At 46.2% G+C, this 26,979-nt stretch overlaps 1 protein-coding gene across 4 annotated transcripts in view; it reads right to left on the bottom strand.

Moving 5' to 3' along the window:
- Window positions 1–22,713, bottom strand: part of ATL2 (atlastin GTPase 2) — a 41,418-nt gene extending 18,705 nt beyond the window's left edge. For 2 of the 4 annotated variants that reach the window (XM_084283840.1, XM_084283843.1), the window contains exons 1-2: window positions 20,348–20,430; window positions 4,110–4,390 (exon numbers count right to left, since the gene is read on the bottom strand). In XM_084283840.1, the coding sequence (XP_084139966.1) occupies window positions 4,110–4,390; window positions 20,348–20,408 (342 nt within the window). In that variant the 5' untranslated portion in view covers window positions 20,409–20,430. Of the gene's footprint in view, window positions 1–4,109; window positions 4,391–20,347; window positions 20,431–22,398; window positions 22,466–22,512 lie in introns of those variants that run through there. The other 2 variants (XM_084283842.1, XM_084283841.1) reach the window with 2 other exon arrangements.
- Window positions 22,714–26,979: the final 4,266 nt, after the last annotated feature.

Genomic DNA, 26,979 nt, shown 5'->3' with positions numbered 1-26,979 from the left:
GCAAGGACCAGACAATCCATAATTTCTACTTCAGTCACAAACAAAACACTGTTTCTAACAGACTAGGATTCAAGGAAAAAGATCAAGTTGAGAGTTTGGTACACATCAGTCAACACACCCTACACATTACAAGTTTATGGGCAAGTCACCCACTTTGGGAAAAGCTGTCAGAGCCAAGTACAGTCTGCAGCTAACACTCCTCAAGGACAGGCAATACATGGAGCAGTGGCTCACAAAGAAGATCCCAGACATTATATGAACAGATATAACCCAGAAATGCAGTTTGTGTGCTGTGGAAGTAAGGAGCATGAACGGGCACTCCGGGGAACTTTCACTGTGATGCATCTGTTCTGTATACACACAAACACTGAAATCCTGGAAAAGCAGTAGACAGACAAAAGTTGAAGTAAAGAGAAGGTTTAGGGAAAAGCCTTTATTTTACAGGCTAGAGCACAGCACACTGACAGAAGAACAGAAACACTCTTAAAGAATTTGCCCCTGACCACCCAGGGAAGATTACCAGCCAGGAAAGTGTACTTTTAAAGGAGGTCAAAGGAGAAGCTTCTCCATGCACTACGCTGTAATATATAACTTGCTAACTCAACACTGGAAGTTTTCAGAAGAGCTCAGGACAGACCTCTTCACATCTCTGAGAGCAGTGTGTGGCACCCAGAGGCTGCACAGAATAGAAATACTTACTGTGAATAAGTGAAACTGCTTATTTCAAAAATGGAGGGAGGGAAGGAGTGGTAACTGCGTACACCCTTCATGCCCAGAAGCATTATTTGCTGCAGAGCAAGGCTAATGCTAAGAGAAGAAAGTCAATGAAGCAGTTCTGCATCAGCATTCTCCCAAACTAAGAGCACACCATTCAGCTTTGCTACTTGGATGGAACGTGGCAAAGGTGAAAAATAAGATGAGCAGATACAAAATACAGGCACAGGCATCCAAGTGAAGAGAGGCACAGCTCCTTACAGGTAGTTTTTCTATTTTATGCACATACGCCTTCACCAGTGAAAATAAACACAACCTGAACGGCGTTCCCTTGCAGGTGTTTTTTCTTTGTTTTTGGGGGGCGTGTTTGTTGTTGGTTTTGGTTTTTAAATCATCCAGAGATGTTTACTCATCCACTGACCAGTGTAGAAATTGAAGCTCCAAGACTGCTTTGGGCTTCAGAACACTCCAAGATCCAGTTCTGCAATGCTGAATCAGCTCTCACGGGTATATGGTAGTGGAATCTTGTTTCTCAGTTCTTCAGAAGAAACTGTTAAGTTACGCAACAATATGATCCATTCTTAATTTATACAAATTTGGTCCAGAAATGTATTACCCTTACTTGAAGAAGCTCAGAACAAAAGTAATTAAGTACCTCAATCACTGCAAATTATCACATTTATTTCCACATATGATGCATGTCACAGGAACAGTGTCTTAAGCACAAATTCAGCTCAAGCTGCTTCGTTCTGTGGACGATGCAGTTAAGCCTGTCTCTGACTGAGCTTTACATCACACTGAAGTATTCCTAGCTTGTTACATCATTTTTTTTCCAAGAAACTCAGTGTTTTAAACTCCATCCATTAAGTTGACTTGAAAGACATTCAAGAGATGGGAGAAGTGAAACAGAAGGCTTTGTTCCTAGAAGAAATCAAGCTTTAAGTTGCACTACAGTTCTATATCATAGCCCTTTTAAATATTCCATACCAAGGAAGTGACCAATGCAGCTTTATTTGCATAGTGCCATTAATATGCAGTACATCTAGAAAGGTCGCACCCCTGTAAGAAAAAGCTTTCAAATCTAAATTTACTAGTGTCTCCACACCTAGCTCTTAATAAGGCTCAAAATGAAACAGATCACAGGATCCTTGCAGCAGCTTTGCTGAACACACAACTGCTGCTATTTTGTGGCAAATTATTCTGTCCCCTTTCAAATAATGAACCTTAACACTAAGTATCAGTGCTTGAAATGAGATGCCACCCTTCTCCCTGAAGATACTAACTAGCTCCAGCCATTTCAAAATCCTACCTTTGACTTCAACTGGCACAAGAACAGTAACTTTTCAAATGACCCCTAGCTTTTCGGGTAAGACAAGAAAATAGGATTCTGACATATCTTGGCAAGTTCTTCATCACAGACTTTAATATCAACAGGACAGGATAGCCTGGAATTGCTTGATCGGTGTATAAAATGAACATAAATGCACTGGTATTTTGTGCAAGGGCCAACATTTAGTGCACAGTAAATACATACTTGAATTAAGCCTGAAGACAAAGATCAGACTTAAAAATATATAAAACTATACCAAGGCCTCCCCTCCTGTACTCAAACCACTTGCATAAACATAGAGGACACCGTTTGACTTGATAAAATTCAGCAGGGCTCCAAAGAAGAGGCATTGCACTCGTCTTCTCTCATCCTCAACTCCTAACACTCAGTTTGCAGTGGCTCTGATGCTTGTCACGCTTTCCCTAAGCCAGTTTACGTCACTGAGCTGGCAGGAAAACAATTCAAAGTACAGTGTCTCTAAGGCATCAGTGAGTAGGATCAGCTCAGCTAAGGGCCTGCAAGCATTGTAGCTTGAGAACACAAATGCCTGGCCAGAAGTAGCAAATGGAGAGTAAGAAGCAGAGCCTTTTAGGCAAGTGATGTTGTTGCACTAGATAGCTGAGTTTGTCTTCTTCAGACGGTGAAACAAATGGTATTTTGAAGGACACCTAGAGAAAACTGAGAAATGTGGCTGTACGGTGCAGTGAACAGAGGCACACTGTTAAACAAGGCTGAAAGTGTCCCAATCCGTTTTGCTCTCTGAACTTGTTTTGCAATCTGTAAGTCCCAGTGTTTGCTTAAAGACCAAGCCTATTTTTGGCAAGAACTAGCACTGCTCTACCTAGCACCCGTTTAGCTCTAATTGCTATACTTCTTGGAAGTTTTGTTTGGTTTTGTTGGTTTTGCTCTAATATAAACAGGACACTGGAGAGGATTTAGACACATACAAAAGGTGACCCACTGAACAGCCATATCAATGTTTATTTCCCCCTAGACTCAAGAAGTTGGGAGTACCAGCTTACTACTCTGTATTCCTCCTACCAACATCCTCAGTGGCTTTCTTACAGAGCTCTTGGCAGATCAGTGAGAACTCAATAGCAAGCATTACTTGGACTGAGAGAAAGGAAGTCTTCATCTGCCAACTACCAGCAGCTTCTTTACAATATTCCTGTATTTCCTGTAACTGCAGGGTTCATCTTCATTTCTCCTCAAGCCAGATAACACAAAAGCAAAATAGATGCAATCGTGGTTAATTTCTGCTACCAAGCATTCCAACTCCAAACAACCATGACCACAAAGGAATCCATTCTGTTCCTTAAGTGCTTCAAAAAAGCAGTAAAACACTGAACTGTTAATATTCACTGTGCAGATTAAACGAAACACGGCACAACCCATGACAGGAAGATGTATATGTTCACAGGAAGTCCTATGCCACCTTCTCCATAACAGCCAATAATTCAAAGTATAGTAGAGACTAAACAACAGCAGCCAAAAAACTACAAAGTAAGAAGGAATTAAGCTTCAGATTAGGCATTCATTAACCCATGACTTAAAAGGATCTAAGAAATTCTTGGACTATGTTCAGAGACACATTCCAAGCAGGCAACAGGAGACTTTCTCCCTTTTGCTGTATTTCAGTATCTCAGTAAACAGAATTAGTCCTCCAGGAGCTACCTGACAAATTTCTTTTTGCAGCAATTGATAAGCTAATGCTACAACTTGACTGCAGGAGGCTGAGTCAAAGCAAGATCTTTCCAAACCACCACCTAGGTAAGGCCTTGCACTACTAGAAGGCCCTCCTTGAATGCTCTCCTTATTCAAGTTCTTCTCAAATCCACTTATATCAGGACACCAGTAATTCACTTCATGGCTGCAGTAAATGTATGTTGTAAAATCGTCACTTAAGTACACTTCTTCACATAGTAGCAGTATACTTAGAGGGAGAGGAAGCCAGCTGCTGTAAGGACAAAAAAAAATACCTGCTATTTGTGTTCAAGTAAACAAATACAAAGGTGAACAACTAAAACTATTTTTTTTCCTGCCAAGAAAAGTCCAAATTACTCACCCTGTTATACATGTATCTAAGCATGAAGTCCAGCAGAAAAGATTTTCCTTTGCGGAAAGCTCCTGCTACGGACACAACTACTATGTTAAGATCTTTGATGTGCTCCTGAAGCAAGATTTTTTCCAATGCTTCTTCATCTAATTCAAAGTTATGGTCATCTTCATGAGCAAGAACAATCTGGATGGGGCGCGGCTTCTCCAAATCCACCTCGTCATCCGAGTCTGGCAGGGCATCTGAGTCAGGTAGGGCATCCTCCTCTTCTTCCTCCTCATAATGCTTACCTGCAAATTGACAGGTTACACTACGTTAGTAAATCAGAGATTAGGACACTAGACGTTTTTGTGAAGTGAAAAATCAAACTGGGCTTGATGATGTAGTTGGGAACGTGTGCAGACAAGATCAAGAGCCGTTCCCTGTCCATTTTCAAACCTGGCATGTCATCTACACTTCAGATTTCAGCATTCCCCAAGTTTTAACAAATCACAGAAGAAAACTGATTTTACAGCATCAAAACCCATTTAAGGCTTCTTAGGTAAACTTGCATTAAAAACCTACAGGCCTTTTCTAATCTGGAAAAAAAATAGTAGAAGTAAGCTTTTTTTGTCCTCTTTGGAACAGTGTATAGGAAGGTGATCATCTACAGTTGTGAAAAAACAAATGTTTTCTGTCAATTTTGGTAGCCAACACATACAAACAAGACCACTGATCCAGTACATTACCCCAGCACCACATCAGCAGAAGACTAAATTCTTAATTCCAACTCATTACACCTGTTTCAATTCTCAAATACAACACAGACTTCAGAGTGCCTGTTCACTGCTTGCAAGAGGAAAAAAAGCTTGTTTGCACATGTAAGGCCTAACATCTTGGGGATTAAAAAAACAAGCACTGAAGCAGTTTCTGGCTTCATACTTTTCCTATGACACATTATTAAGCATGATTCAGTAAGAGTAAGTACCAACTGTTCCAACACAGAGTTAAGAATATTAGGAGCTCGTTTTTTAGCTTTCAGTCTTTCGGGTCAACCCTTCAGGATCCATTCTTTCAGTAGCTGAAAGAACTACAACTCAGGTCAGATTTCATTATTGATGAATGATGAACTAAAACCAACATGGCCCTACAAACATATATCACAGTAGTAACAGTATTTTAATCTTTCTGACTTCCAGAAGTCAGGAGTTACTGGGTGAGAGGCCTTTAAAAAGCACAACCACACAAGTGTAACCTGAACTCTGCTCCTGTTCAAGTACCACAATAACAAAGTTTGTCCCAGAGAAAAAAGGAACTCCCCCACTGGCCTGATCCCAGTTTTGCTGTCGAGCTTCTGGAAGGGTTTTTGTGTGTACAGAATTGCCTCAAAACTCAGATTTACAGCTTGCCATGCTCTGTGAGAAGTCCACGTGCACGAACCTGACTGAGGCATCTTCCTAACAGTTACTCATCTGGGAACATCTCAGTTTCAGTCCATTGGACTGCTTGCCATGCCTACATTTCCAAGCATTGCTTCTGCCAAGAGAATGAAAAAGCCATTTCCAGTCACACGATGTACACAGGTGTGTTACATGGCCCCATGCTGTCTGCAGGAGCAGCTCAGGAATAGCATTTTCTTGCACTGTGTGCCACAAGGCACCACGGAGCCCACCACGGTTAGATTCATCCATGGTAGAGACCCTGCCAGCACCCACAGGACCTGCACCAAGCCATTCCTGCCAGATCTTGCATCCCAGATCCCAACCTCAGCAAGACTTAGGAACAGTACTCAAACACAGCCTGTTTTGTGGATGTAATGAGACATTTGAGTCATTATCAGGGACTTGAAAGATTGGTAACACGGTGACCCTGGAGTTTTTCCAGCAGCTGTCTCTTTAGACAGTTCTGACAGCATTTCACTTTCTTGCAAATCAGAGGGGACGCTTCCAATCATCGTGTTGGTGCTGCTTCAAAGGCCAGCAGCACTGAATCTTTTTTAAAAATACATATGTATTGGTTTGAACAAATAAAGCTAGTGGAGAACTTGGTTTGAACAGGACATAAACTGGAGTGTAAGCCCTAAGGAGCTAGAACCACACTCTAGCATTACCCAAGTGGGCGTGCAAAACGGCTCCTAGCATCACCCTCACTCAGTCTGGTTGACAAAGCAGGCCAAAAAAAATTACACCAGCATGTCTGACAAACGGAAGGAATAACTTTAAGAGCAGCTGTCAGCAGGACATCAAGCTACACAAACTACATTGATAGAGTATGGGTTGCCATTTCAGAAGAAAAAAAAAAAGATCTCACCTTCAGCTAACACTTTTCTATTCTCAGAAATTAAATAAGCCCTCTTTTGAAAAAAAGTTTACAAAGCAGGATTTGCCCCACATAGAAAGCATTCTTTGTAAGCCAGAAAACATAGGAGGCCCCAGCGAGGCACAAAGATTTTGACAGTAAAGAAAGCCTTTGGCATCACAGCTTGGAAACAAAGGGAATAATTCTATTAATAAAAACATTAAATAGCTCCAAGAAGAGACTTTTGAGTTATAGCAAAGTACACGCACCTCCGCTTCTAAGTATTCCCCAGACAAGTTCAACTTGGTTACTTAAAACAGCCTTATATTCTTTTATTTAAATGTGTATTGCACTGATAGCGCTAAGGCATCAAGTTTGTAAGCTAAGGTAGACTGCAAAATAATCCAAAGCAACATCTGCAACTTCTCTGAATTGCAGCCAGACATTAACCACCTTTTCCTACCTGGAAATCATCAGACCCTTAGCAGAGCTCAAAGCAGGAACTTTAGCAACGTCCTTTTGCCAACACAGAAGCCTCCTCACATCAAGATACTTTCCAGACAAACAAGCAGTGTGATCATTTATCATTAACGATTTCCAAACAAGCAGATTCTCCCTATCACAAGCTGATAGCACTATCAGGAGCCTGCACAGGATACATCCATCGAAAGTCCACATCTTGTTAATAGTCTTCTGCACCCCTGCAGCTTATATAACTCAGAGGGGATAAAAGATTCATCTCCAGTCCCGTTCAATTCCCTTTATATTTCACTCACCAGGAAAAATTTGAAAGTAAAATCCAATACATCTAGCTGTGGGGAGAAAAGGCTGGTTTGGGGTCTTTTTTGCTGTCTTTGGTTGGTGGATTTGTGTTGTACTAGGCTGGCTAGTCCAAAATAAAATCATCTGACAGCTCCCAACCTGCCTGCAGAAAACGCTATCGTAGACATGAATCAAGCACTTTGAGGTTGGAGAACCACAGCGTTGACAGCTGTAAAGGAAACTTGATCCATCCAGAAGAGCTGATTTCCTAACTTCATCCTCGAGCGTCACAGAGCAGCCTTCCCTTCAAGAGATTTTGGACAGGTTAGGTATTACCTGGACAGATATCACACGAGGTTAAGCATGTTAACTGTGGAATGAGCACTAATGCTTGTCCCAGCAATGCTGTCATTGTATGCTAACCTGTCACTGGCTCCAAGGCAGGCATCACAGCCCTTTTGGCTCTCCATACACCTTCTGGCAGCTTACCCTGTTACTCTGGCTAGTTGCTGTGTCAGAGCACTGGAATATGCTGGAAGGCTTTCTAGAAGGCTTCAGTGTCCTGGGCAGAAGGATCACATTCCATTTCCAAGAACTACTTCCAGAGCAGTGTCTCAAACAATGATCAGGACAAGCAGTCCTACTTCACCTTTTTTTTTTTTTTCCCCAGAAGCTGCAGAAGCATTACAGCAAGCCTGGATGTAGATCATATAAAAAAAAAAAAATCTCACAGCACTGTCAAGGAACTGATGAAATTCAGAACATTCTTATTGACCTATACCTGATTGTTAGTAGGGGTGGATTTTTTTTGTTGTTGTTTCTCCTCCTTCCTCACCTGCCCCAGCAGTCATAGTACACTACTACAAATACAGAATTTAGGTGGATTTGTCCTAAAGCCCCTCCTAAGGGCCACATGCCACTCTAGGTCATTCTAACAACCCAGTCCCAGCAAATTAAGTGTAAGAAAAACGAGGACAGAAGTGGCTTTCCAGCAGGATCACCCTACACCAGAGTGTTTCCAGCCAACTGGACGGTAATCTGGATTTGCACAGCTCGTGGCAGCCTCCCTCCACAGGTCTCCATGACAACACATCCAGGAAAGCTCAAGAGGCAACCAGAGCAGCACGATTCTGTTGCCTTGGGTGGGATTTTTGTTTGCTTTGCTGTTGGCCTTTTTTGTTTTGGACTTTCCCAAAGTGTTAAGTCTTCCAGTTCTATTCCAGGACTGGGGTTACAGCCCCAGCACATCCACTCACGAGGACTTGGTTGTTCCAGGGGTACGGCACAGAGCTGGTCCTGATGCTGGTGGAAATGCCCATGTGCACAGAAGACTGGCCCTCGGGCTTTCCGTACACACAGAACAGCTCTCATCTATCACAACACATGGCGTTGGAGCTTGGAGAGCAGCGTGGCAGACCCAGAAAGCCATGGCTTTGTTTTTACAAGCTGCACAGCTGCCCTTTGAGACTCGCGCACTATTGAACAAATGCACTTCGGACTGCACTCACGTACCCTGCTCCGGCCAAAGCTAATGCAGGAGGACTGTTGGCTGGACTCATCCCGAAGTTTAACATCCGCTCAGTCCTCATCCTGTAGCTGTTTGCTCATCACTCCTTTCTCCATTTCAACCTCTTCCAGCCTGCATCCTTCATAGTAGCAGTAGAGCTGCTGCACAATGTCAATGGTGTGTAATCGCATCCTGAGCCAGGGAAGCAGGCTAGGAGACACAGGAGAAGCAAAACCATACAGCAAGGCACAGAAGCAGACAGACGGGAGCGGAAACAAATCCAGCCTCAGGAAGAAACCACTGGCCAGCTTCCCCAAGAGCTCTGCACTCCATCAGCAACTGCTACAGAAGGCGTGCTGCCGACACTCACCGGCTAAGTGTCCAGAACAAGCAGCATTTGTTGAAACACGAAGCCAGGTTTTAGGAACAGTAACTGTCTGTGTAGGTACAGGGAATATTTTATCTGAACAAACCCAACTGAATCACCCGCTTCTTAAAGTAAGAGGTGAAATGAACAGAAGCTAATGCCTGCTTCCCCCAAAGGGCACAGAAGCAGCTGATGACCTATTTGCCCTGCAGTGTAAGAACATGGGAGTGAGAGCAGTCAGCTCAACTTGCATGCTATGAGATAAAAGAGACACAACCTGCTTTAAATGCAAGTTTCTCCCCCTAACCACATTCATTGAAACCAAATACCAACAGAGCTACCTTCAAGTTTCAACCCAAATACAGCCTGAGCTGGTTAAACACCTCATTCACGTTCCTTCATAAGAGGAAAGACACTAATTGCTGAACTCTGTTTTAAGATACAGTGTGTGTTTCCAATCAACAAGCCCCAAATGCCATCTAGTAATTGCTTCTCTGGACACTGGGGTTGACCCAGATAACTGCACACAGATGCAGCACAACACAGAAGTAAATTTAAGCCACTAAAAAGCAAATGGGATTGAAGACTCGCATTATAAACAGGCAGCTAAAGAAGTCACTTTCATTTAGGGTAGATGGCTCACCAGTGTTCCTTCCATTTGCTCTGTCACCAGGAGTTAGAAGAGACATGGGAAAGTCCAAGTCTTCCAGCTCGTAGTCTTAATAACCCTGCTTATATGGAAAGCTGCACTTTGCTAGATGCCCATTGGAAATCAGAAGTTCTGTCACAACTTGCTACATCAGCACTCGGCATCCCTCAACTCTTTTTCCCAATGCTCTACAGAAATAACACATCTGCATCCTTACAAAGTGACCCAAATCCCCCCCAAACACACCCCACTCCACCCACAGTTCAGTCCAGGTCCCCCCACACTTGAATGGGGAAGCAAGCTGAGGCAGACTGCACCAACTCTCACCTATCTGGCTTGAAATCCTGCTGTACCTCCACTCCCCGAGGGAGTTCACAGCTTCAAGTAAAAGCTTAAAATAAGTTATCGTGAAGAAGTCACTGCACCACATCTAAATGCGATGCTTTCTCTCAGAGCCTCACCTAGGAAATCTTCATTAGGCAGAAAGACAAATTATTTAAACGTTTCTCATTTCGATGTAGTGAACCAAGGGGAGTGTAGGCATGTGTGAATTCAATTCCAGAGCAGAGAAAAAAAATAGGTTAACCTTCAAGCCTTATTTGGACAAGGTAAAAAATCTGGCACATCCGATGTAAAAAAAAAAAAAAAAAAAAAAGTAGGTTTAAGCCACAAAATTGTCCTCTCCTTTCTCCAGCAGTCCACCTCCATGCAATTAACTCCCAGCAAGACCCATATGAAAGTTACGGGGCTGCTGCAGATCTTAATGCATCGCTGCTTCCCTATTGCTGCCTAGCAAATACTGCCAAGTAGCTCATTTTAAGGCCAGAAATAATTAAATGTTTTGAATACTTCAGCTATAAATAGGACTGATGAGCTAAGTTCCAAAGACTTATTGGATATCCAAACAAGAGTGGCAGAGGAGAAGGGGGGAGAAAGGCACATTTAACTCTCTCTGCTCCTTCAGGGCAATGGGATGTTAAGGGACAGATCTGGAACTGTTACATAAACTACTAGCAGAAGCAAAAAACCTGAAGCTACAGTTCTGCCAGGAAAAAGGAAAAAAGATATTCTGATGACCTAGATACCTACGAAGCATCATAACTGATCAGACAATAGGTCTGTCTACTCCCGAAGTGCTTGAAATTGCTTTCTCTGTTGAAGGGTCTGCATGCAGGAGCAGAGAGCTCTCCCACAGCCATGCAAAACACTACGCTGGCATTTTGCATTTTCCATTAAAATGAAGCCTCCCTCCAGCTTTTCTCTCCCCTTCAATGAAGAGGTGCGGCAAGAAAGTTAACCTTCAAATTCGGCTGTTTTCAGTAAATGCACGCAAGCAAGAGCACACCGATGAGCAGATGCTAAGGCAGGAGCAGCACAAACTGTGACCCAGCCCCGGAAAGCAAGCAGCAAAAAGAGTTTTTTATATAAAAGGACTGCTTTCCCGAAAGCACATCATGAACTTAGAAGGATGTTTCTCCATAGCTACAAGGGAAAACTTGGAGGGTAGGGATAGTGACAAAGCACGCTCCTCATCCTTCCACTCTGCTGAAAAACCACAGCTATTATTAGCATACTCACTGAAGAGCCTACCAGGATCTCTACCCACAATAAGGTTTACCAGTACTTTTCCAGCCCCCTCAAAGAACACTGCTTTAAAATATGAAGACGAAGGTAGATGGAAGTACTACAAGGCCTTCTCCTCACCCTTAAGGTCGTTGCTCACCCAAGAAAGTCCAGCTGGTATTTTCTAATTGTTTTAGTGCATAACTGCAGCTTACATACTTTGTATGCACTTCCCACATGTCAGCAACCAAGAGAATGACCAGCTATCCCAAACCATGGTTTGGAGTGAGGAGAACAGGGAGATAGGAACAAGGTGGGAGATGCCAACTGCAATTATCCCACGTTTGATCTTTAGATTAGTAGCCAGAACAGCTTTAGACACCCTGCTGCATCTGTTCTGTGGCCACAGGCTCAAGCAAGTGCTGAGTTTTGCTACACAGAGAGACATGCTGGAGGGCAAGTTTCCGTATTCACTTCCTGGATAAACAAGCTGTCAGTCAGGAACATCAACAGGTTTAAGGAAAAGAGCAAGTCAGGAGGCTTCTTCTGGATCAGGCCATGCTCTCATCTGAAGCCTCCAAGCAAAGTGCTCTTCTAGCCTAGCCTTCAGCCTGCATCCAGTTTCCTGCCTCCCCTGAAATACCTGCAGCTTAGACAGCCTCCATCCAGCTTTTCCAGCACTGTACTCCATAATTTTATTAGTTTTCCAGATTTAATTTCAGAGGTAAGAGCAGTGCAGGGAGAGATTGTGTTTCCATTAAGAAACTGCCTTCTCTAGATCATGTAACCAGCAGAGCTGACACAGTAACTACCTGCAGACATCTTCATGGATGATTTTGGTCCCTCCCTCCTCTCTCTTCCGAGGAAAATGGTTAGCCTGGCAGTGTCAGTAACACACACAGTGTGTTTTCCTCGGTCATGCTTCCCTTTCACGTGCACAGCAGAGGGAAACACAGCACATACAAACAAAACAGCGCCCAGAACACCGAGAAGCAAAACAGGAAGAGGCGAAGCTGACCACACAAATCACATCTCGGGGATAACTGAAACAAAAACAAAGTCACACCTTGCGTGCAGTGCTTTCATCGGGGCTGAAGGAAGAAATTGTTTTCATGGGGTTACACCACGAGCAGTTTTCCCCGTAGTCCCTGCTGCTAACCACTAACCTGCAACTGACCCACACAACACCTAACCGAGCCCACACCGTTCACAACCCCACACCCGCTCTCCACCATTTCCACATCTCTGCCAGGCAGAAGAAGTCCCCTGCAAAGACACCAGCTCAAAGTGCATCTTTTCTGCCAACAGGACAGTGCCAGGAACTGCCTCCTCCCTCCCCTGCTGCCTCTCCAAGGCTGCTCCAGCAGCACAGCCGAGGTTTAAGCTCCCCCTCACACAAGGGCTCTCCCACTCCTTCCCATTCGCAGCCCCACGCAGCACCACGCTGCCTTCCCTGCTAATTTTGCAACGCATCCAGCGCTGCTGAGAGCCAAGCCAATTAAAAAAAAAAAAACACAACACCCCAGCAGAAAAAGCAATCCAATACGAATCGTTTTCTACGAGCTCTATCAGCTCTGTAAGAGTCCAACAAGCACCAGAGGTGAAGACAGGCAAAGTGGAGCCACGCAACTGCATTATCTGACCCCAGGGCATAGGGTAAATTCATCTGTACTGCTGAACAGCACAGGACTGCTGCCCTCTGCGTTGGCACCACTGTCCTTGGTCCAGGCACAAACTTATCTTGAACAAACACGCACACGAGGTGATGTGGTGTGCACCCCGCAGCCTCTGAAACAGCTGCACCAGCACAAACGAGGGGGAGGCACAAGATGCTTGACTCAGCACCGGTGCCAAAAGAAACGTTTGGCTTTGTTAACTACCAGCCAGGCAAGCTGGAAAACTTCTCCAGAGCCCCCGAACACACAAGTACAGCTAAGGAGTGCGTTCATGTGGGGACTGACCGAGCGATATGTGATAACTCTGCGAAGATGGGGAGACAACTGGGCTGTAACTGGATCGGACGGTGTGTTGCCAAGGATTTGTCTAGATGTGAAAGAGCTCAGATTTAGGTAGGGTTAGCCAGCACACTTGTTAACCTTCACTTAACAAGGTCTCCTTCTTCTACAAACGCAGGTTAACACCAGCTTTAGTTTTGTCAGGAGTGGGTAACTGGTGGCAAGACCTTGAGCTTAGTGCAGGCCCTCCTGTGCTAGAGGAGAGTTCCCTTGGACACTCCTACTGAAAATACTGTACCTATTCAGAGATCGCTGCTGAGTCTTGGTTTCAAAAATCACAGCAGTTAATTTGTCACATGGGCGCCGTAAAACTCTCCCACTTCAGTAGCTTGGTTCCACGCTACAAGCACCTTTGCATCAGTCCAAAGGGCTCAACGCTTACCTAATCTTCTTTAGCATCATTCACGGCCCTTGTTAATACAGCAGCCTCAAACAGCATTAATAAGTCTTCACTTTTTTTTTTAGCCAGCACTTTCCTGGAACAGCAAATGCCATTGTTACCTGTGTGCTAACAGTCAAGCCTTGTGGGGAGCACAGCACTGAGGAAAAGAGGGAATAATCCCAGATTTAAGGAGCAGAGAGAAGGGAAACAGGTTACTACTGGTATTTACCTCAAGCTCTCAGTGCCAATCCAACTACTTTTCTGCAGGACAGCACATCGTATGCTTAATCTACAAGTGCTTTAATTGCCACCTCACACTTGGGTACAGGAAGAAAATATGCAACTGTCTGAAAACTATGTTTAATCCTCCTGCAGCCAACGGATTTGTCTTTGTAGACCCCATGCAGTGATCTCAGTCTGTGGGTGCCAGAAGTCTTTCTTCTCAGTGTATTGAGGATAAACCCTGGGGATAAGGCCAAGTTTACAAGATGAACCCAAACAAAGATAGCGGTGTGCTGCTTTGTAAAGCTCCCCAAAGCTTAATCTGGTCAGTTCTAGGGCACTACAGAAATGAGAAGTCAACAAGGGTTTAGACCAAACAGCTCTGTTTGATATTTGCTTAATGCAACGGTGATATGTCTGCAACTCAAAGTACTTACACCCAATGTTATTCTTAGTCTCAGTGTAGCACAAGCCAACTTCCAACCTCTTTAAATGTAGCAGACTGCATTTTAAGGGTCTTCCAAATAAGCGGGACTCTCAGTAGCACCTGAAGGTTCCACAAGGAGTTATTCACATCTGCTATCCAAGCGTTCACAGTGAACAGCATTTATTCTTCTATTGCTATTTAACTTCATTTTTTTCAGAAGTTGCTTCTTTTAATGCTCCTATCACCATTATTTTATTTGGAAAGATTCTTTCCCTTTTTAAGTCTCAGAACAGGATGTATGATCGATTTCCAATAGCCACTTATTTCTACAGTACTATTAGATGTAGAAAATACCCCAGTTCTGTGCCCCAACACCCGAAAGCACTGCTTACTGCACTTTTCCAAACAATTTCCGTACTAAGAAGCCTGACACGGTAGCATTTAGAAACATTTCCTTTTAAGTATTTTGTGCTGCATTCCCACCCTTATCCCCATGACAAGCTTAAGATTTTGTTGCTTGGCAGATATGTGATAACGCCTCAAGGGCAGCTTTCAGCCCTTGTTTGGAGTCACACTGCTGTCATTACCAAGAACAATCCCCTAGTATTAGTTTAGAACTGCAAAGCATTCAAGAAAACACTCCAATTAAAAGCAAGATGACTTCTGAAATTATTTTTCTTGTATCAAGAACCTTTAAGGTAGCTTTTTACACCAGTATTTTCCCTGCTATTCTACGTTTGTGCAATAGAAGTAAAGGAAGCCGAGCTGCTGCCTCCATGCCCAGCAGTTCAAGTGAATGCTCCTCTCCTGAAATCACTACAGTAATGACTGCCATATTAGGCAGAGGATTTACACATGCTTTCATTTCTCCCCATTATTTAAGGTTCTGCACGTAGATCACAGCACAGAGATCAAGGTAAACAAACAGCCACAAGCCAAAACCAGAAGACCCTTACACCTACCTCTGTGGCTGAAAATGCAGAAAGGGGTGAGGAAGGGAGGGAAACAGGACAAAGCATACAAGTTTGCAGGAGTGGTATTGCAGGATTGGGCTTACAGAGACAGTTAAAATAACCACACTTACTCTTCCACTCAGCAGTACCATCCTGTTCAAGAAGATAAGAGGTGAGAACAACTTTTCCAAGCACACACAATGTACGAGGATTAGTCCTAACACATCAGTACAAGCAGTTAATATACTCTCCAACAGGCTTCTATACGATTTTCAAACCAAGGAGAAAAAAAGCCTTGTCCTAGAATCATTACACAATTTATTGCTCAAGAGACACTTCAAATATTTTACCGATAGCCACAAAAGCTTACAAATCCAACATGCCTGTATTGTGCTCTGACACTACCTACAGACTGGAACCTGATTCTCATCTCAATCAAGCAACAACTTGCATAAGACCAAACCACATTCTGCTTTCCAGTATCAATTTACTGATAATTATATTCTAAACCCTATGCCTGTGATCTGTACAACATTTTATTAGTTCAAGTCTCCAACTCTGCCACCTTCCAGGTTTTAGCTTCTATTTCAGTCTAGGAGAAACCTGCCAAGGCTTAAGTAGCACCAAAAAAAAAAAAAAAACCACCTTGCCATGCAAAAGTCACTAAAAGTCACTGTCATGTGAGCCCAAAAATACAACCAATTAGTTCATTCTCTACACATGAAAGTAAAGCTGAAAATACAGCTAGAAGAAAAGTTAGATGTGAACAACATGAACAAGACATCTCCACTCTTAGCAGAAGTCTATCAGAAGACCCTTCCTACAACACCCAAGCTGTAAATCAGAGGCCCAGTGATCAAGCTGTAAGCTGAGTCCTTTCTCAAAAGGCACCCTGTGCACTCTTACAGCCTTGACACTTCTTACCCATTCCTGTAGGACGGAGAAAAGCAGGGCGAAAGACTTTTCAAAATCAGCCTTTCGAGAAATCATTTCTGCATTTTGTTTTCAAATGAACTTCTCTTTTGCATTAAATTTGCTAAGAAAATAACGCATCATTATTTCAGCCTCTTAGCCCTGCTCATGCATTCACCAAGCCATCCTGTAACTCAGTTACCTGCATCCAGTCGGGGAGTTTTTGTCAGGCCACCCTGGAAGCTGCGTGGCTCAGTAATGCCATCTTTGGTGTCAACCATTCCACTTTAAGCTCTTCCAGCCATTAAGAGGAGCCAGCTAGTAACCACTATAAAATTAGCATAGCTATTTTTTCCTCTGTTTACTTAATGGGAAAGGGAGAAAAGACCTATTTAGCTTCAGAGATCATACTAAGCACTAAGACCTACTATTCGCACACCAGAACGTGGAACAAACCAGCCTTGTTACCTTAAGGAGTAACAACCCCACGTAGTAGCAAGGGTTTGCAGTAGCTGACTCCAGGCAAAGCAATTGGATAGCTTCAGGATATGCAAGCACACGAATAACCTGCCATGGAGGCAATTCATTAAGTGAACTTACCGTCCATGGTGCTCTAATGGCATGCGTATGCTCACTCCCAAAAGGAAAAGGAAGGGTGAGCTCCTTGCTTTGCTGCAGAGCGAGAACTCCGGTCCGACACCAGCAGGTAGTTACTTGCTCAGCATTACTTTCTGCTTTAGGTCACCTCACAGCAACTTGTTTGTACAGCTACAGGAGATAATGGGCGTGATAATGGGCGTAACCTTCCAGTCTTGGGAGATAAAATTCAGTCAACCAAGAACTACCAGTGGGAAGAAGACAGACAGATCCTCAAAATCCCCCAGATTTCATTTCGAGTTTGCTAAGTGGATAGAGAAAAGACTTCCAAAGTTTAAACACCTTCTGAGTTCCTCAGATTTTTTATAGTGAATGTGTTACAAAACATGTCTTTACTATACAAAAAAAAAACTTGCTTTCCTGGAAATGAACACTACACAAAATATATTAATATCTTTCTGATATACACAGAAGTTAGAAGCCAAGCCAAGTTAGCCATCAATGCCCTGAGAAAATCAGTTCCTGTTACATATTAATTTGTTGCTAGTAATGACTTGATTACCATCCTTACTCTAATAGGCAGTACTTGTTTTGTATCGATCATCTCTTCGCAGTTAAGCAAAGTAGCAGACATCAATCTTAGCCAAGTTTTCACATGTATTTCAAACTTGCTCGTGAAACATATGTTTGTTCTGGTGTTCATAACAAACCCCCACCCAGCAAATATACTCAGATGTAAATCAACTTTACAGCACTACAGCGTCAAAGTCAGCTCTAGGATAAATTAATATTCTTAATGTCAAGAACAACCTTCAGCAAATAAGTAAAGCTGCTTTCATCTTTCCTACTGGACAGCTCAACATTAAAGTTCAGGTTGCTGGAAGTGTTTTGAGAAATAGTCCCAAGTGTTTTGAGAAATAGACCACTCATTTTGCAGTAAGAATAAAGTCTTCAGAACCAATGCCTGTAATTACTTCTGAAAGTTTCTAGTGGCTCATGAATGACAAACACAGCAAGCCTACGCAGATACCTATAAAATATTTGTGTCTTGTTCACTTTCCATAGTTGAGATTAAAGACAAAATCTTGAAACGCTAGTGTAGAAAGTTTGAGATGTTACCACAGGATTTAGCAAAAAGGTGGAAAACAGCACTCAAACTGGCAAGTTGAAGATCCCACTGTGGGCACAGCACACAGCAAGAACAAGGAAACAAGTCGAACTTTAAAGATTAAAACTTCCCATTAGAAGACTGCCATATCAGAACCTCAAAAATCATCCCCCGGATAGAGTTCGTTTTGTAACTACAGTGCAGTTACAAAAAACAACTTCAAACTTTACTGAAAGACAGATTTTAGTGAAACTTGGCAGCTTTCCTCATGAATGTCCTTGGAGCTGTTAAAACCTTTTACAGGCTGTGCTGAGATGTACAACATTCTACTAATGACAGGCACAAAGTTGAAACAAGTTACAGTGCTGAATAAAACCTGTGATCCAACTTGTGCTAAGAGATTAGCACACCAAGACATGGTTCACTACCAAAGCAAAAACACAGTCATTTACCTGCACTTCAGTCTGCTCGTTACATCTGTTCTCACAGTTGGGCAACCCTCAGAGCTGGAGAGGTTGTGACACTGCCGTCAGGAGCTAAGCGCTTTGCTACTGCGGAGAAAAATCCCCATCCCTCCTTCTCTCCAACACACCTGCATTTATCCACAGTCCAGGCAGCTCGAGACAGTGCTCCTGTTCTTACTAGGACATGGGGAGAGCACAGACACTCAGGTATCACCGTATCTTGCTCCAGTCAGTAGCACTTCATTAGTCTAGTCAGTAACGAAACATTAATCACGGATATTGAACTGGAACACAGGGACCACAGTCACCACACGGCACCTGAGACGTATCAGCCCCCCTACGAGATCTGGCTCACGCACTCCAGCCCACCTGACCCAAACAGGAGCAGCCTCCTGAACAAGGAGAGGGCAACATATCTAAAAGAATGCTTTCTGGGTAGTTTAGCACAGAACAGTTTTACATGAACTATTTCAGAAGTGCCTATAAGCTGCCAGCAAGGGAACAACATGAGAAGGGAAGAATCCAGCCTTCTGCAACCCCTCTCCCTGCTTTCAAAAGATTTCCAGTTGAAACACCAGAGAGCTGTGGCTATTATTCAAGGAGGGATTATAACATCATTAGTGACTTTACTGTAAGCTGGAACAGAACAGCTGTTAAGCAACACTTGGTAGTGGTACAAGAGAAGTTCTAAGCCTCTCCTGTTACATTCCTCTTCTTCCAACTATTCCAGTCTACCACACTCCTTTATTTCATTATACAGAAAGCTCTTCTGCAGGCAAGCACAGATCACCCACAGCTGTACAGGCAGACCCTGTCAATTAAGCTGCTCCATGCCTAAAATACCTAAGCAACTTAATAGTGACATGCTCTTGTTTCCATCGCTAGTGATGACATAGCTACCTTAAAGGCCACTTATTACAGGTGTGCTGGCGCTTACTCTGACCCCAAGAAAGTTAAGCAATGGTCTAAACACTTTATCTAAGATTATTAAGCCACGTACTGCTGAGAGCAGAGAACCACCAAAGAAAATTCAGCAGCGCTAGCAGGGGAGGGAGTAAAAAGAAACCAATACTCAAGCAATTATATCCTCGATTTCAATCTCTGGACTGCTTTAAGTCATTAAAATTGCAGCACTGCCAAACATACCCAGCCATTTCCACACGCTCAGTAGTTTTTGCCTTTTCCTCCCTGTAAGAAAGTCAGCAGAGTGGCTGCCCTGCACCTGCCAGTTTACAGCGCTGTTAGACTTCCCCATTCCTCACTGGCTGGCAGATGAAGCCACTCAAACCAACAACGCCACATGGCACCTGCTGGCTTTTGTTTTAACCGTGCCCAGTTCAACCACTCCAACAAATTAAGCGAGAGTTGTATGGAGATGTGAGAACAGTTCGGTGCTAAAACCTGATGCAATTCGGATTTAGTCTGGTAGTCTGGTTTAGTGTGGTAGCCTGGTTAAGTCTGGCAGTCCCTCTGCAAGCCCTGGGTCCTCCATAAAATGGAATTACGGTGGGTACAGCTGTACAGACGAAGCTTTTGAGCTATCCTGGTGGGATATCCTGGAGAAACGAACCCGTACAAAGGCACATATATGGCTGTAGAGATGAGGCGTTTGAGCAGCGCTGGTAAGACCCCCTAAGGGAGACGACCTCGCGCAGAGGCCCTGTGCAAACTCCGGCCGCAGAGCCGCCCCCCCCGGCCCAGGAGGCCGCATTCCGGCCGCCAGCCCCGTGCCAGCCGCCTCCTTCCCCGCACCGAGGGGGGAAAGCGGCTCCCCGGGGCCTGCCCCGGCTCCCCCAGCGCCACAGACCGAGCCCAAAACCCCCGGAGCCCCCCGGATCCCCCCTCCCGCCATTTTGAGGAGGACCTGGGGGGGGGAAAGGAGAACACCCGGGGCCTCCCCCCACACACACACACACCACCGGGACGCGGCCCCGCGCCTCGCCTCGCCGCCGGGAGCCGCGCGGGCGGCCCCGCAGCCGTTACCGGGCGCCTGAGGGCCGCGGCGGGGCCGTTGGCGGGGGGGGGGGGGGGGGGCGCGTTACCTGCGGGCTCGGGCCGTTGGCGGGCCGGACCCCTGCGCCGCGCCGCGTCCCTGGCCGCCATCTTGTGCGGGTTTAAAATTAACTCGCCGTGACGTCAGAGCTCCGCCGCCCAGGCCTCGCGCGGCCGCTGGCGGCGCGCGCGCGCTTCAAGGAGCGGGCGCGCCGGGTCCTAGCGCCGCCCGCTGCTGGCAAGGGGCGGCCATGAGGTGTTCCCCCCCCACACCCCCCCCGGCTGTGCCCCAGCAGCTCTCACAGAGGCACCTAGGTTGGAAGAGACCTCCACGATCACCCAGTCCAACCTCTGACCTAACACTAACAGTCCTCCACTAAACCATATCCCTAAGCTCTACATCTAAACGTCTTTTAAAGACCTCCAGGGACAGTGACTCCACCACTTCCACCCACCCCAATGCCTCAGAACCCTTTCAGTGAAGGATTTCTTCCTAACATCCAACCTAAACCTCCCCTGGCGCACCTTCAGCCCATTTTCCCTCATCCTGTCACCAGGCATGTGGGAGAACAGACCAACCTCACCTCCCTACAGCCTCCTTTAAGGTATCCATAGTGTTTCATTAATCTACAGAAGGGCATTAGGCTTGTTATTAAAGACCTAAACATTATTCCTGCTCAGTCTGAGTGACCACCACGCCATGGCTTCTTCCCCTGGTCAACGTGAGGTGGGAGCAGCTTTGCAGAAAGCTGGCTTGCCACAGCCACATACCCGCTCCCTCTCTGTGGAGGTCCTGAGTTACGCTGCCTTATCCCTGAGACACAGCTCCCAGTGACAGCAAGCACAAGTTTTAATTAGTCTGGACTAAGTGGAGGTGGAAGGAGAAGTCAGATCAAAAGCCAACACGCTCTCTGTTGTGGCCTCACAGTTATTTCTAAACCACCTCCAAATCCTTCTTTTGGTAGCACCTTGGGCCTTCATCATGTTGGGATCCATCCCACTCGGTGACAGTCCCTGCCTGAGGGACCTTAACATCCAAAAGAGCCAGCACAACCAGAGCAGGTAACTGCAGGACGATACAGCGGCCAAACTAATCTCACACATTCAGTTATTCCACTTTTAATGGTTAAAATATACAATACCATAAAACCATCAAGAAGAATTTCACTAAGCTAGACTTAAGTCAGCATAAACAGCAGCAGAATGCCACCCCTTCGTAGAGAAGGGCAGAGAAAAATCTTGCCATAGGCCTCCTGCAGTTTAATATCCCTGGCTTATTTGTGGCAGCGTGCTATGGAAAGTGAATGCGTCACTGCCCGTCCTTCTAGCCTCATCCCAAGTCAACAGCAAAACTTTCCTTGACATCAGAAAGGACTGAGAACACACTCTACTTTACTTATTTGTGACATTTAGGAAAGGAAGGATTCAGGAATATTTCAGGCATGTATAGAAGATCAGGCAACAGAAATACCTTGAAGTAAAACACACTGAAAGCCAGAAACCCTGGTAGCTATGATGGAGTAAAGATTCAGCAGCTCAGTATGAAAACTAAAGAGCTGGTGAGAATAAATAAATAAATCTAAAGACATTTCCCAGTTCAGTTGTTAGTAAACAACCTTATTTCTGATCAAGTCAGGAACAGTTCACGCGGAGAAGTGTTTGAAATACTGCGTGTACAGATGGATAGATTTCTACCCCATGCAGTAGGATTTGCTGCTGCTGTAACGTGAGAACAGAAGTCAAGAACTTAGAGGTCAGAAGGCTCCAACTTCATTCTGTCCTGTTCCCATGAAGAAAGATGTTCCGTGAGCTAAGGATTTTGTCCCCAAAATGTTAACTCCTGGCTGCAAAGGTCCTCATCTTCACTACCCTCCCAGCTGCTTGCCACTTTCCTCGGAGGCAGGCTAGCAAAGAGTTGGCGTTAGGACTGCTTAAGCCAAGCATTGACTTGACACTAAAAAAATAAATACTGGATCAGACTCAGATTTTTCACACTTTTCTGTGTAAAGCACTTCTCTATCCCTGTCTCTAACCTTTGTGATGCTGCTGGGTTTGCTTAAGGTGACCTTCAGGGCGACAAATCAGCAAGCCCAACACCCACCTGAGTCACACTGAACGCCACGCCGGGGCTGGGGAATGGAGCAGTCTCCCATCCTAAAGGGCAGCGGGTCCTGGGATGAGCTAGAGAGGCCTCTAGCAGAGGTACTGCACTTACCAGCGTCTCTCCTCATCTGTTCAGGGCTGTGGAGTCCAAACAAACAACAGGGCCGGTCTCGCTCTTCCCTCCAGGCTGTGCAGGGCTGTAGGCAAAGCTGAGAACAGCCAGCAGTGAGATAAAGGTGGTTCTTCTGGCAAACCCCCCTGCCCTCAGCAAGAAGACATCCCTGCTGCTGGCTCTGGGAGCAGCTGGGGGGGAGCTGCTACCCGACCAGACACCGCCGAGGCAGCCACGTCACTCAGCCAAGCCTGAGATTTCCTAACAGCCTCCCATTGAGAAATCCACCCGGCTCTCAGGCTTGCTCACGGAGCCAAACGCATGCCCCTTAGAGCTAGGACAAACCCCACAAGGCCTCTCATCTTGCTTTTCCCACTGAGACTCACCCAGGCTACAGAAGACTCTATAGCAAACCTTGTTCCCTGCCCACACACTGGGGCCTGCCCGGGCTGGCTGGCATTTGCCTCACCACCTTTGTGGGGACCCCAGCCCCACAAACAAGCTCGGTTTCCTTGCTTTTTTCCCTCACTGATGTTCTCCGCTCCCCACAAGCGCCTCTCTCAGATGTGTACATCACACAGGTGATCCCAAACTCATCACATCACCAAAGAGCGCTCAGCACAGCCCTGAGCTTGTAGCTACGTGCGTGTTTGCTGCGGTGTGGAGCAAGCACATGACTTAAGGTTTGCCCAGGCAAAGCTAAAGTAGAGCTGAGATCATATCCATGCCAGGTTGGATACCTTCAGCCCTGCATGAGCACAGAAATACGGGGCACCACCCCTACCTGGGCAAAGCAGCTTACCTGCAGAGAGCTCTGAGGAAGCAGAGAGGCTGTTGGGAGCCAAACGAGAGTTGGGAAGAGGAGGAAAAAAACAATTTACCAAATCTCCTGAACCTGCAGCTGTCCTGCATGCCTAAAGGAGAGGCCGTTTCAGCTGGCAGCAGCACATGTGCTCAAGAGACACAGAGCAGCCCCTCGCATACCACTCATTTATAGCAAGCTGAGTGGGAGACACGTCCCATCTCCCCCAGTGATGACTCAAGAGCTGCTCCTCTGGGGAGGAAGGATGAAATATCGTTGAATTTTAGCTGTTGTCGGAGCAGCTCAGAGCGTGTTGCTAGGCACCAGCTGCAGGAATTGCCTGCAGGTGCTTTCGCATGAGGGGCTGGGCCAGTTTACTGCCACCCCCCCCCCCCAACACAAAACTGGGATTGCAGCCCCAGTGCCAAACACCTTTGAAGCGGGGCGTAATCCGTTCTCAACCCGAAAGAGTCGTTGCACAATCTCCCCAGGATTAAGGGGTTTAAAACAAGGGGCTGTAGCGCAACCAGGGGAAGGGCAGTAGGCAGGCTCCAGGGTGATGCTCTGCACCGTGGTAGTGCTTTGGGAGGCTCTGCTCCCTTCTCTGGGGTGGTGGCAATCCCGCAGGTGCAAATGGGGAGGAAGTCTTCTCCTCTGCCCTGCCTTATCAGGGTGATTGTCTTCCCTTATCAGGGTGATTGAAGTTTTCAGAGGATTGAATAACTAAGTGGTTTACTTCTGCTGCTGGAAACGAAGAGCTCTAACCAGCTGAAGCTTTCATGTGCAAACATTTACTCAAACTAACGCCTGTCATTTGGCTCTGTATAAACACGGTGCAATCTCCATCTTGCTGTTATGCAACAGCATAATGAGATGTGGCCACCTCCAAAGCCTGGGCTCCATGCTGACTCTTACAGAGGGTGCAGCGCTGCTAACAGAGCACTAACACACCAGCAACCCCCCAGGCTGCCCATGGCCAAAGGAGATGTCTCAGTCTACAGGCAGCACGCTGCCCCTGGCCTTGCCCAGAGGCTGCGTCTGCCTGCAGCTTTGTGACCTGCCTCTGTGCAGGTCAGCGACACCAGCCTGGGGGTGGGGAGTGTGTACACACGTGGCAAATGGCAGCATGATGAAATGTTTTTCCACAAAAGTTTAGGTTTTTCTTTTCACCTATCCTGGACCTTTCTATGTACCTAGGGGTTCAGGTCCCTTTGGTGGCCTTTCTGAATGGCTCCTCAGCCCAGCAAAGCCACCAGAGAGAAAAGACTTAGCCATCTGCCTGGACTCTAGCTCCCAAACCTCTTGTCCTAGAAAAAGAGGGATTGCTCCAGCTGTCACTGCAATGCCCGTCAAACAGAAATAATCACTGAACCAGTAGGGCCTCCCCCCAGGGCACGGAGCTGTTGTGCTCTGCTGCTACAAACAGCGAGGCTCTTGGCTCAAGAAGAGGAGAGCTCAGTGGTGCCCACACGATTGGTGATACCATGCTTCAGTCCACATTGCTGGTGCTTCTTCAGCATAAAAAGGTCACGTTACCAGAGCCGATTTGGGATGAAAGCATCAATTTAGGGTCTCGTTTGGGAAAAATGCTGAGTAGACGTTTTATTATTTAATGTAGTGGAGTGAGACTGACTGCTTGGCGTGCTGCCCTTGGAGTTTACCTGAGCTTTTGCATCGCAAGCTAACTCCTCCTCCCCAGGGCCAGGCATCGCTGGCTTGTACTGATTTGAGTAAAGCGGTGCAGCTCTACACCCGGGGAGGGTGTTTTGCATTGAGCCCTGTGCAGGCAGACCTGGCTCCTGGTTGTTTGCAGGGCTGAATGTGATTGCCCCGGTGTACAAAGGGTGCTCATTACCCAGCGGAGTTTATTTGCATCCTTCACAGCTACGTGACTGGGGCTCTGCTGGGCGAGATTTACAGGTCCCACAAGGAGGCTGGTGGTTCATTCCCAGGGTTTCAGATGGTTTCTTCCAGTGCAGGTCCAGACTAGCTGCGGGAGAGATGAGTTTTGCTTAAAAGAGGGGTTCTGCTGTGAGTTCCCACGGCCCAAAAAAAAAGCTGAGGTGCAGCTCAGCCACAGCCCACCCTTCCCTGCTTGGCTTCTCCCCTGAATGGGAGAAGATTTGGGCTATCATGAGCCTTACCAAGGACACAGGTAGCAAAGCCCAAGCTCAAAGAGTCATCAGCAGGAGCTGGTGTGAGACCCTGTAGTGGCTCCTGGGTCTCTGGGGATCAGAGCTTCTTCCACCAGCACCATGGGGTTGGGAGAGGAAAGGGCTGGCTTGCATGTTCTGCTCTGAGCCAGGCTTGGTTTGGGGGCACAATCCTTAACACAGCGCTGAAGCTGCCTGGATTCAACCTCTGGCATCAAATCCAAGCCCGGGGCTGAGCCTAGACGTGAAGCACCAGCCCAGCTCTGCCACCTGCATTTCCAGATTCAGGCCAACCTAGGCCAAGCCTAGGACACAAAGCAGAATGTGCTGCTTAAATCCGCCTGGGTTAACGTGTGAATTTAATTAGATCGAATCTACTCTCAGTAAAAACTAGATTATGCTCTAGAAAACGGTGTTTGCTCTTTCTCCAAGCCCCTTTCAATGCACCTGAGCAGGGGGCCTGCACCACGGCCGTGGGTAACTGCAGTGAAACAGGCGGTTGAGCTTTAGCAGTACCCAGAGGATGGAGTGAGAGCAAGGTCCTGTTGCCTTTGGCTTTATGCCAGACTGACACAGAGGTTGTCCTGCCCCAAAACTCCTCCATAACATGGGAGAGAGTGGGGAGGGCAGAGCATGGGCAAGGCACTGTCACAGGAGCTGGTACCTGCCCGCCCCAGTCCTGCTCCCCGGCTTGCTCCAATGCCACCAAAGCGCACGTGTCCTCGCAGAAGAGCACAGTGCAAGTTTTTTTGCCGAGAACTGCTCATTGAGAGTGTGTCTGGGTCCTCCAGGAAGACAACTTTTCCAGAAGTAAAATGCACTCAGGCGCTGTCCTTGCTCTGTGCACCAGGTCAGCCACAAAAGGCCAGTGTGACAGCGGCTTTCGGCACATCAAGGTAGTTTGACAGGAGAAGGCTCCGATGGCTTATCACAGGAAAAAAAACATAGGAAGATTTGGAAATAATAGTCAGGGGGATGTCATCTGTTTTGAGCAGATAAGTAACGTTAGCTTGGGAGAAAGAGAAATACAGAAATGAAGCTTTTTACTCCTTACCTGGTTCTCCCCACCTTGGGTAAATGCAGCCTGGGTGTAGTAGAGGGTTAGCTGCCCAAACTCAAATTCGTTGGAGATCCCAGGATGAAGTTACAATCATTTGTTCTCAGTTTAAACAGTGGGTGAGCACCACAAAGGATAGCTTAAGACGTTTGGAAAGGTGTTAAAAGGAAAGCAAGCAGGATTAAACAACAAAATAGCTGCGTTAAGCCAGAATGCCTCCCTGGATCGCACGAAGCCGGGCACCGAAGGACCTGCCAGCAGAGAGAGATGAGCACACGACGTGCTGCAGCTTTGCAGCACTTGGGCTGTGAGCAGTGCACCGTAAAGGAAAAGCAGGGCAGCCTGCTGTGGGGGCAGGTGAGCCGTGTGTGTGGCATGAGTGATCTGCCCCACAGCAGCCTCCGGGATGGAGCAGAAGGGACCGCAGGGAACCCATCCCGTGACTCCCCCTCTGC

This window comes from Netta rufina (genome assembly GCF_964035555.1).
Source record: "Netta rufina genome assembly, chromosome: 3".
In the NCBI taxonomy this organism is placed as follows: Eukaryota; Metazoa; Chordata; class Aves; order Anseriformes; family Anatidae; genus Netta; species Netta rufina.
Note: the sequence above shows the minus strand (reverse complement) of the source record. Positions and strands in the feature narration are given on the sequence as shown.